Source organism: Agelaius phoeniceus, chromosome 1, assembly GCF_051311805.1.
Source record: "Agelaius phoeniceus isolate bAgePho1 chromosome 1, bAgePho1.hap1, whole genome shotgun sequence".
Classification (NCBI taxonomy): Eukaryota; Metazoa; Chordata; class Aves; order Passeriformes; family Icteridae; genus Agelaius; species Agelaius phoeniceus.
Genome location: NC_135265.1, coordinates 25,124,641 through 25,135,677, shown reverse-complemented (window position 1 = coordinate 25,135,677; position 11,037 = coordinate 25,124,641). Strand labels below are relative to the sequence as shown.

Sequence of the window (11,037 nt, the reverse complement as noted above, 5' to 3'; positions counted from 1 at the left end):
TGAGACACAGGCGTCCAGATGTGACAGAGAAGGAAACAAATAGGCTTCTCAACATCTGTCCAGAACTTGGACAGATATGAGACTAAGGTCTCAAATGCACTTCCACAAAGGGAGAGAAAAGATACGCTGCAAGTATTTGTGGGTTTATTTACTGGAGACTTGGGGTGTCTTACAGCAATTACACAGGAGGTCAGCAGGATGCCATGGGCCTTCATATTGACCAGAACTATTTTACTCTTCCTTCTACAACTCTGCCTACCTAGGTGAAGGCTCCTGGTGTACTGCAAGATCCCTGAAAAAGGAGCTCTGCTCTGTGTTTAAATACTTTGTACAATGCAAGTAGGTGCTGGTCCCAGTACTGAGGGTCCCAGTTTGTACCAGAAGACAAACACCAGAGCAATTAATTACATATTAATTAAAATTAATGAAAAGGCAGCCTGTTGTAGCTGGAAAGTCAGTTCAGCTTCTTTAGTCCAGTGGACACCACCCCTGAAATAGCAAATTCTGAATGGACTCAGTGGTGTTTTCTTTACATTGGAGTACTGATAAATCCTTCTGGTATCATCCTGGCAAATAAATTCAATTCAGTGAGTCACATCCTTCATATAAGCAGAAAAAACCCATATGTGCTAAAGCATTGCAAGGGGTTAATGAATGAAGGAGAAATTATCTTTGAAAACAAAATTTAAATCACATTCAATAATAATTTTATCTTCAAGTTTCCTGTCTAAGTTTCTGTATGCTTTTAAATAAACAGTAGAGGGGGAAAAAAGAAGTTAAAAGCTCCTGTCAGCACTTTATTTTAATTTTCTTGGCATTCTGTTGCGGCCCTAGACCAGGACTACAGCCCCCAGCAGCCCCCGCGCGGCCCCGTCGCGCCCCGGGCGCGCTCCCAGCGGGCCGCGCGCGCAGCGCTGTCGTGGCGCTCGCGGCTGAAGGCTCCGCGGCCGCCGCGCCAAAGCCGCCGCCTCCCTGCGGTGCTCCGGCCTCCTCCTCATCCTCCTCTTCCTCCTCCCGCTCCTCATCCCGCTCCTCCCGTGGCAGCTTAGGGCAGAGCCATGAGGCGCGCGGGGCTGGGTAAGCGCTGCGGCGGGGCCGGGCCGGGCTTCGACACGAGCAGGGCCCGGCCCCTGTCAGGGCTGGGGGCGCAGGAGGCGTGAGGGGAGCTGTGCCCTGGATGCAGGGTGGTGGCAGGGCTCGGGAGCTTGGCGGAGAAAGGCCGTCAGCCCTGCCTCTGCCTCTCCTTCTGGCCCAGCTGGATTTACCGAGCAGCGACAGGTTTGTGTTTGTCATAGGATTTGGTTTGGAAGTGACTTCCGAGACCATCTAGGTCCACCCTCCATGCCGTGCCACTTTCTTCTAGACCAGGTTGCGCAGAGGCCCATCCAACCTGGCTTTGAACAAACACTTCCAGGGATGGGGGGCCATCCACAACTTCTTTGGGCAGCCTGTTCCAGTGCCTCACCACCCTCGCAGTAAAACATTCTTTTCTAATACTGCATTTAAACGTACTGTCTTTCAATTTAAACCCATTTCCCTTCTCCTGTCACTACATGCTCTTGTAAATAGTATTGCCCCATTTAGTTGTGCTGTTATTCAGTTACTCTAATACCATGTTAGTTTGAGCCATGTTCCCATGAATAGGCAAATTTGTTGCTCTTCTGTCAATTCCTTCCCAAATTCAGAAATTGTTCGTTTGGGGTTTTTTTAAGTGCTTCTCTGTTTTCCTGCCATGTTTAGGGAGTAAAAAAACAAGAATCCCCACTGTTATAAATTTATTACAGATATAATCTGGTGCAAATTGAGAAATCATTGCAGAGTTCCTGCTGAGTGTGTTGAGCAGCTTAGGCCTCATTTTTCAGCCATCAGTCATGTTGATGACTGAAGGAAACTTTGAACTCCCACGTCACCTTCTACAACCACGTGGGTGCTGTGATGGCTCCCTAAAGCTTAGGAGATGTTCACACCTCTGAAGTGTATGACTGAGTCCTGGGGCTTCCTCCTAGAAAGTATTTGGGGCTAAACCAGGTGTGTCTGGCACTACCCTAGATTTACTCCTACGCTTCAGATATGTATTGTGCAGTAGTATTTTCATGAAATCAAACAAGTCTTGGGAACACTTCCTAGTGAATCAAGAGAGGTGTTAGGAAGTGTATCATTAAGAAGTGGGCATTTGATAGTGCTTAGGTGTTCAGTCCTTTCCTTTGTCAGACTGACAGCTCCCTCTCAGAGCGGAGGCCACCCAGCTGTGTGCTGTTTCTGGGAGAGGGGATGGATGTTTATGCAAGGAGTTCTGAAGGAAGCTTGCCTACTGACTGTTGTGTTTGCAGGTGATGGAGCACCTGCAGGGAGCTATGGCTATACCAACAGTGGCTACAGTGTTTATGAAGAGGAGAACGACAGGTTAACAGAAAGTCTGCGTTCAAAAGTCAGTGCCATTAAATCGGTACGTATTTAACCACAGTGGTGTCGCCACAGTCAGGAAATTCAGGTATATCAATCAGGGAAGCAGCAGACTTTGTTTAAAACAGAAATTTAAAACTGTGGTGTGTTAACCTGGCTGGATGTCAGGTGCCTGCCAAAGTGTGCTCTGTCACTCCTGAGGTGGATGGACAAGGGAGGAAGAAGCACAATGAAAGGTTCATGCATCAACGTAAGGGCAGGGAGAGATCACTCACCAACTACCATAATGAGCAAAACAGACTCGACTTGGGGAAATGGATTTATTGACAATCAAATCAGTAGAGTAGTGAGAAATAAAAGACTTGAAATGGCTTGCCACTACCTTTCCCTTTTTCCTGGGTTCAGTTTCACGCCCAATTTTCTCTGCTTCTTAACTCTCAGTGGTACAGGGGAACAGAGGATGGGAGTTGCAGTAAAAAAATATGTAATGTGAAAACAGCTCTTAGAAATAGCACGCCAATATCCTTTGAAGGAGAAGTTTGGTGTTCTGATGATTCTGATTCCTTTCAGAGATTGAGGACTTCTTTCAAACAAGTCTAACTGAAAGACAGCTCTGAGATTAAAGTTGTGTGGATTTCTTGTTCCTAAAAGCTTTAAGTTTTATAAACCACATTCCAGTGAATTTTTTTGGCCTGAACTCACTCGAAGTTTTACTTCAATGCTGTTGCTTAAAATCGGTTTAGTCTCAAAGAGAAATTAAACAGGTTTAGAATAAGAATTTGGAGCAAGTTAAGGGGTAAAAAAAAAAAAGCTTTGACCTTTGTTATCAAATTTCATTTCTTGTCTCCTGCTGTGATATGTTACATTTCAAAATCCATGTATGTCAAAATAGCAGTTCATGGTTCCCCAAGGAGATCTTTCTGTAGTTCTGTCTTTAAGTGCAATGGGATAATCTTGGCATGTGGAATAGCCTTCACATAATCCAAGAAGCCTCATGTAAAATCAGTTTCACTCTTGATTGAAATGCATCAGTACGAGATAATGAGATTCAAGTTTTGACATGTGAAAACAAATGGGTTTTGGCAAATCCAAAGCATGGGGGCCTGGAGTGCATTTCCCTCCAGCCCAGGTGTTGAGCAGGTTGTTCAAGGCCAGTGTGCTGATAACAGAGTCAGGCTAAGCCAATAACAGTCAGGCTCAGTGTCAGTTCTCCCCTGTTTACCTCCAGAGCTGCTTTAAGCCAAGGCTCTTCTGGCTGGCTCCCACCTTTGTGCTGTTGCAGCTCCCACTGTGCCTGGTCTCATTCCTCCCTGATTCCAACCCTAACCTCACTTCACTTTCTGGCTTGAGCTGGGACCTGTCTGCCCAGGCTGTTGCTGGCCCTGATCACTGTCTCAGGACTGGCTCTAGTGCAGCTTTCCTCCTTCTGTTCTGTGACATAAAGCAGAGAAGGGCTACACAAGTTCACTGAAGAAAGTCCTCCTGTTTATAGCACAGCAGCTTGTCAAAAGAGATGTGTTTGCAGGTTACATGTGTCAGCTCCAGCAACACTAGGAGTCGAACCAATGCTCATGGTTCTCTCTGCTGTGTGCCAGCAGTTTTAACAGTTGTTCCAGGAATGGGTAATTGCTACTTCAGACTTTACTAGATCTTGAGGTTTTAGATTCCATCCAATAATACAAGTAAGACGTTCTCTGGAAAAGGGGAAGAGGAGCATTGAGTACTTCCAGTGACTCTTTAGACTCATCTAGTCAGATGGAAAATCTTTTATTTCCCTAAGGGTCATTGATAGAATACTGTGTATGTTATTTTGGTTTTTGAAAATACCAGGTATTGCTTTCAGTGGGGAAAGTGCTAGTCATGTCATGTATTTTTGACTGGGTTCTGTAATCTGTGTATTAACTTATATTAAATATGATTCTTCATATTTAATACTTTTTGGTTTTTGTGTTGTTTTGTTTTTATAGCTTTCCATTGAAATTGGAACGGAAGTTAAAAACCAGAATAAAATGTTATCGGAAATGGTGAGTATTGAATAACTACCTTTCTTTAAATATGGGTCAGGATTAGAAGTTAATAATGTAAAGCATCCTGTCTTTTAGTATGAACATTGGTATTAAAATTTTGACAGCTTATTGTTGACTGTAACATGTGACTGATTTGTCAGCAGTATCAGTATTTCTGTTCAAAAAGATAAGATATGCAAATACATTACTCCTAAGGCACAACCTAGATCTTTATGCTTTGGATATGAGTATAGGTTTTTAATCAGGAAATGTCAAGTACCATTAAAATGACACTTCTATATTTAATTGTATTCAAGAATAGAAGAAGGAAGCAAAAACAAGAGAGTCAGAAATGCCTTTTTGCTTTCACTTTGCTTTGGCTTGGGGTAATAATAGAACTGGATAAATGGGTGATAGTTTTTGCCTCTAAAATAATTTTAGTTTTGGAAACTTTGAAAAAACAGGGAAAACTATACTGAGTGAGCTGTAAGGGTATTTCTCTCTCAGAGTTACATGTTTTTTTTTCTCTTTTCTTGCTTGGTTGTTTCTTTTTTAAATGTAGGAGAATGATTTTGACTCTACGGGTGGACTTCTAGGTGCAACTATGGGCAGACTGAGAACACTCTCCAGAGGAAGCCAGACAAAGCTATTATGCTACATGATGCTCTTTTCATTATTTGTTTTTTTTGTGATATACTGGATTATTAAACTGAGGTGATGCATGTTACCTCTGGTTTACATTGTGTAATTTCAACTGTAGTCTTAGTTAAAGAAGACATTGATTTAAAGTGGCACATTTTGTGGATAAAACAGTGAAATTGTTGTAAATTGCATTAACAATTAATGCGAAGTTATATATAGTTTTCTTAATGTATCAGAGTTTTTCCATCATCCCCTGTTTTGGGGGGATTATTTGTAAATATGCAGAAACAGCTAGCATAGCGGGATGGATTTTTTAGGGGAAAATAGTTTTTAGAATTGATTGAAAAAATTCAAAGAACAGTGGTTATTTGAAAATGAAGTAATTGCAGAATTTCAAGGCTTTCTTTTTCATTCTGCTTTTCATTCTGGGCCATGCTCTAAATTAGAGCTCTGGTTTCAGGCATATAGTCATTTCAGTTGCAAGAGCACAAAGAATATGTTGATCTTTCTAAATAGATCTTACCTGTGGAGTTTTAAAGGCTGGCCTGAAGCTAGCAAATGTAATAGTGGTATTCCCAAAAATTACATTTGTATTTAGGTCTGATAATGTGCAAGTAACTTTAACTGCGTGTTTTGGCAAGAAGTTACTTAAAATTGGATTTTTTATTTTTTAATTTAAATGTGACAGATCATGTTTACACATCTACTCTTTTAAGCAAATGCCTTTCATCATTGGGACCAACCAATATGGACACAGTACAAATGTTTTCTTTATATTTAAAGTATTTAAAACTGAAATGATTCAATTGAATCACTTGAAATTTTACCATTAGTATGTTTACTTTCCAATTAGTGATAGTCCCTAAATCTACAGTGCATGATGTCTGAAATACAATGGCAGATATTTTGAATTTTATATTAAAGTAGATTATGATGTATTTGTTGGCAGTGCAGTCACATTAGGGTTCGAGAACTTAGTTTTGGTTCACCAAGTAGTTTCTAATCATTGAGGCTATTACGTTGCTGAGTTTAACATTCAAAAAAATGGAAGTTTGCTAGATATTGAAATTGTATCTACAATTTTTGAAAAACTTTTTTAGAAATACTGTATGATGTGTTATCATTAATAACCAACAATGAACTTACAAATAAAGTGTCCTGTAGTATTATCCTAGCTAGTGTTGTTTATATACATTTTTTTCTACTGTAGAGTACCAGTGTATTTTTTTGAAATGGTGCTGTATTTAAGGGGCAATTTTTATTTTTTAATCAATAATACAGGCTGCCTCTTCCAGCTTAAATGGCTGTTTTAGGAAGACTTTCAGTAATTATGCACAGTTTTCATATTAATGTGTTTATTTTAATATTTTTCTTAATAATTATGCATACAACATGGTACATTGCTGCTGAAGTTCACCCTCTGCAAGCTTCAGATACACTGAAACAGTTGTTTGTAGAATTCTGCAAATAAAAATTTAACACTACTCCCATCACCAAAAGTCCATGAGAGTGGAGTACAAATTGATATGGATTTGTCAAAGATGACAGAGCTCATTTTAATGATTGCTTGCTAAAAGTGAAAGATAGGAAAGGTACCTGTTAATTGGGAGGAAAGGCACTGTTCTGGGGTTTCATTATGGATGGGAATAATTTGTGCCATGATTGTTCATCTTGAAAGCAAAGCTTTACTGAAGTGAGATTAAGCTACATAGCTTCCATTCATATGGAAGTTCTGTTGTGTAATTATCAGCTTAGATGCTGTGAAGTGTAGCTTGATTAAAGAACATATTTTTTTCTGTGTGCTTAGCAAGGGTCATTGGAAAACTTAGGTCACCAACTGAAAAAACGGAATGCAGGAGGCTGCAAGCTTTCAGAGTGCTTCATATCAACAAGAATTTGACATTGGAAAGCACAAAGTGGCAATGGTGAAAGACTTTGATGTGCTTTCTGATGGCAAAATTACTGATCTGTACCCATTCAGCATGCAGCACAAGTCATGCTCTTGCTTTCTTCATTGTCAAGGAAGAGTGCCGATGCGTCACTTTCTTGGAAGTATGTCCATGTATTTGCATATGATGGAAAGCATGGTTTCATCTGAGCCACCTCCTATTGACATCAATCTCAAGTCCCTGCAGAAATATAAAGAGTAGATTTAAACATTTGCATGCTGTTCTGATGGTGCTGTGCTGGACAGCTTGCCCAGAATTACTTACACATTGGATACAAATGCCACATGCCTGCAGAATACCTGATCCACTGGCTCCTGGGCAGGTGGGCTGTGATGCTGCCCACAACACCCCTGCTGGGCCTGTCCCAAACCTGTAGGTGCCTAAGCCTGCAGTTGAACTGTAGGAGGGGAAGGAGCTTTTCCAGGGCCAGCAGCAAAAAGCATTGCAGCACTTAAATTTGCTTAACTGTGGTGAAAGGGTCAACCAGTACATGTGGTATTGGAGAATTGCACAGAAAGGGTATAATTTCCGTTCAAGGTTTTTAACCAATCCAGGTTTCCTAATGCCTCTGTAAGATCTGGTAAAAGCCTCATTAGTATTATATAGTACTTTAATGTTACATAGTATAATATTACAAGTAGTTCTGTATAGTATTCTAGTGTAGTTTTATATAGAGCTTTTGTGCTTTAAAAATTAGTACTTCAGGAATATTTACTCTTTATTTGATATTTCTAATCACACTCATTTAAAACCTGCCATAACCATCCCAAGTCAACCCTAACAGTATTGCCTAAGTTCCCTGTGCTAGCCAGAGCGCTCACTACTGCAGCCTCAAGCAATTTTACTCACAAATACTTTACCTCAGGGGAGAAGGAAAAACACCACCAATAAAACTACCAGAACAATTCTAAACTATCTCTGCTTAGTAACCTGAAGATTCCCCACCTTCCTAGGGCCTTGCTGAAGACAGCAGACCTGGAACAGTGGTAGGTTGCTTGTTCTTGGTGCTGCGGTGCTGTCTGCTTTGTCAAGCTGCAGAAAGCCCCTGCCAATGCTCAGCATTTGGCATCTTCACTGTAGCAACAGCGAGTAACTAATCCTTAGAACGCTGTGATGTCAATAGAAATCCTGTCTCTGCAGCAGGAATCCTGGACACATGGGGCTTGTTTATATGAAATTTTAAATAGTGGTAAAATCTGGCTTTGGTGGTGTGTGTGACAGACAAGTCAGGCTGTCACGTATAAAGACACGTCTCAAAAAAACAGAACACCTTTCATATGGTTTGTGCTTGTGTGTATCTTTACAAATTTGCTGATAATTATATTTTTGTCTCTGTGGGTGAGATAAGGAATATTTCTTACAGAATCTACATCCAGGAGACTAATGCTGATCTCTCCTCTGGGGAGACAGGACAGAAGGTTTCCCCCTAATTTAAGCAGATTAAGATGACAAAAGACACAAATGATTTTAATCCAGCAGCCCTCTTCTGGGAAAGAAACTTGCTTTCATCATAAGAAGCTGAAACCATGGGATTAACTATCCTGCCAGAAACTCTGTAAGGAAGCTGGGAAAGAGCACATAGTGAAGTCAGCTTCTGTATCAGTTATTTAATGTATGCTTATGGCTTGATAGTTTATCTTATACCAAGAATGCATTATTAATACAGCACATAAGTATTTCAATATATATAAATATTGAAATTTGATTGCTTTTGTAAGGGACACTGTTAGGCTACTGCTGTAAAGGCTTTTGATCTGGCACAATAACATTTTGCTTTTGATTTCTGCATCACTGTCTTGTTGCCACATGACAGAGCAGCACATCCTAAACTACCTTCAGCCCTCCTGAGGTGAGCATCAGCCTGAGGTGGCTTCCCCCTGACCAAGGACCATGAGGAACCAGCCTGCAGCACACCAGGCAGCTTTAAAGATGTCATTTTGAGGGACCAAACCTCTAGCTACTTGTTGAATGTAATTGAATGCTGTTTTCTTTAGAGAGTGGAAGTTAACCTGAGGAAGGAGAGAACCCAACTATTGTGTTCTATCCCTCTAAAATATTCCCTGTGAAATGTTCCCTTACATTCAGGAAATCCCATGTGTCTCACTGTAGATTATAAGACTTCACTCAACCAAATCAAGAGAGATAAATGGTAAAAATTAATCTATGTTTTAATGAATAAAAGCAAAAAAATCTTCAATGTCAATTTAAAAAACAGCACTTAAGAGGGAGGGTGAGGCACCATTCCCACCCACCAAACTCAATCCAGGTGATTAATAACTTATAGTTAGGTAGCAACAGGAAAAAAAAAAAAAAAGCCCTCCACATTGTCAAACCATGTTTCCCATCTCCATAGAGGCCATGTAATACAGCCTTCCGAAATGTGTCAAGCACTGCTTGAAGGAGAAAAAAAAAGCTCCCTTTAATCTTGGACTACCCTAATTTGAAGGTTATGAGATAACAAAGTTGTTCTAATGATTAGGAACCCTGTAATTTACAGCCTGAAAATGTATTTCTGAATAGTGTAATCCAAAATAGTCTGCAGTTTAACATTCCTCTGTTGGCTGGTGCTGACCCCTCTGCACCCTGAGTGACATTTGGACCTTGTTTTGCACAAGCTAAGCCATGTCTACTACCCTGCTGCTAAAACTTTTGGTCCCAGTTTTCCTGAAAATCAGAGCCAGTCCTTATCCCAGTCTGAGCTCTCCCTTGTTTGCGATTTCCCCAGCCATAAAGCAGGGACATGTACCCATTCACAGCATAAGCAAACTTTTAGATCTTGTAATGTGCTATATGCAGCTCATGGTACACTAAATCTGTCTGTAGCTTCAAGCTGGGAAAATGTGATCATGCTTGCAGTTGTGCCTTCCAGTACCATTTATTACCTACAGCTGAGAAGCTGAGCCTGCTGTGGGAGCTGCTCTACACTACATTTTCCTCTGGGAAACCATATGGAATTGGATTGAAGCTGTTTCTGTTCCCAAACAAGCTGAGAGGAGCCTGCTGCACTATCTATGATGCAGGTGTCTTCATGAAACTTCAAATTTCCTGCCAAAATAAACTAAGAAATTTTTTTTCCCTTTTCTGGCAGTGATCAGTGCCAGTCAGACAGGGGGAAGAAAGAGTTTTGGTGATTTAAGCCCTGGGTTCCCCTAACAGCCTGGCATTAAGGCAGCAGTCCCTCAGAGATGCTGCTCTCCGCTTCCCTGGTTAGAAGGCCATTGGTAAAAAACCTTACCAAGGTTTGCGTGGTTCAGAGTATCACTGCTTCCCTGGCCATTTATACACTGCTTCTTTTCAGCACAAACTGCACTTGATTACAAAATCTTTACCCTTTTTTTCTCATAACTCACTATTTCAGGTTTTAACTATTTTAAGGTTTTACTACTGACAAGAATTTTCTCCAAAAAAGTTACTGATGAACCCTCAAGCCTAATATTTTGTGACTTCTTCCATATTCAGACTCAGCTAGATTACCTATAGGCTGTCCAAATTAAGCAGAATCTGAAGGAGGCTTTGTTCTAGAGAGAAGAATTTGAACTGGTGCCACTCAGTGCAGCAGGCCTCTGACCAGGCTGGCACAGCCCACAGCCATGCCTGCCAGTTCCCATGACCCTGTTCCTTCCCCCTCAGGGACATTCTGAAGGCCAAGAGTAGGGAATGGGCATCAGCTTGGCCTGCTCTGAGCATAAAGTAGAGAGTTGAGCACAGCTCTACTTTAAAGTCATCACTGTAAAGTTACCTGCCTTGATTTGCTATCTTAAAGGTAAACGTCATGTGCTTCATCTCCTAAATTCCTTCTCAAGGTACTCATAAAAGTCAAAGTGGTAGACAGGCATCTGTCTCAAAGCCTCTGCTGAAAAAGGTGGAAACTGCAGATTTTGTTTCACAGATGACAGCAATTTGTATTAAGTTTTGTCTCAGCAGTTAGGTACAGACATCAAAGTAAATTGTCAGCAGAAATAGATACGTTTCATTTTGTTCGGTACAACTACAAATTACTATAACGAAAAAAGCTGATTAAAACCCCCAATTGTCTG

The 11,037-nt window shown here is 40.9% G+C and overlaps 2 protein-coding genes across 2 annotated transcripts in view; one reads left to right on the top strand and one right to left on the bottom strand.

The window, feature by feature from the left end:
- Positions 1-884: 884 nt before the first annotated feature.
- On the top strand, positions 885-5,136 carry BET1 (Bet1 golgi vesicular membrane trafficking protein). Its single transcript, XM_054643763.2, has 4 exons — positions 885-1,077; positions 2,331-2,446; positions 4,371-4,427; positions 4,972-5,136. Exons 1-4 carry the CDS (start codon positions 1,059-1,061, stop codon positions 5,125-5,127), a joined length of 348 nt encoding a protein of 115 aa, XP_054499738.1. The 5' UTR covers positions 885-1,058; the 3' UTR covers positions 5,128-5,136.
- Positions 5,137-5,872: 736 nt separating this feature from the next.
- Positions 5,873-11,037, bottom strand: part of LOC129135042 (putative acyl-CoA dehydrogenase 6) — a 74,902-nt gene continuing 69,737 nt past the window's right edge. The window contains exon 9 of the mRNA XM_077174966.1: positions 5,873-7,180. Within this exon, the coding sequence (XP_077031081.1) occupies positions 7,090-7,180 (91 nt within the window). The 3' untranslated portion in view covers positions 5,873-7,089. The remainder of the gene's footprint in view (positions 7,181-11,037) is intronic.

Bases quoted from the DNA above. Each gene is read 5' to 3' on its own strand.
- BET1 (XM_054643763.2), top strand. The intron at 2,447-4,370 runs GTACGTATTTAA...TTGTTTTTATAG, and splicing joins AAGTCAGTGCCATTAAATCG to CTTTCCATTGAAATTGGAAC. The intron at 4,428-4,971 runs GTGAGTATTGAA...TTTTAAATGTAG, and splicing joins ATAAAATGTTATCGGAAATG to GAGAATGATTTTGACTCTAC.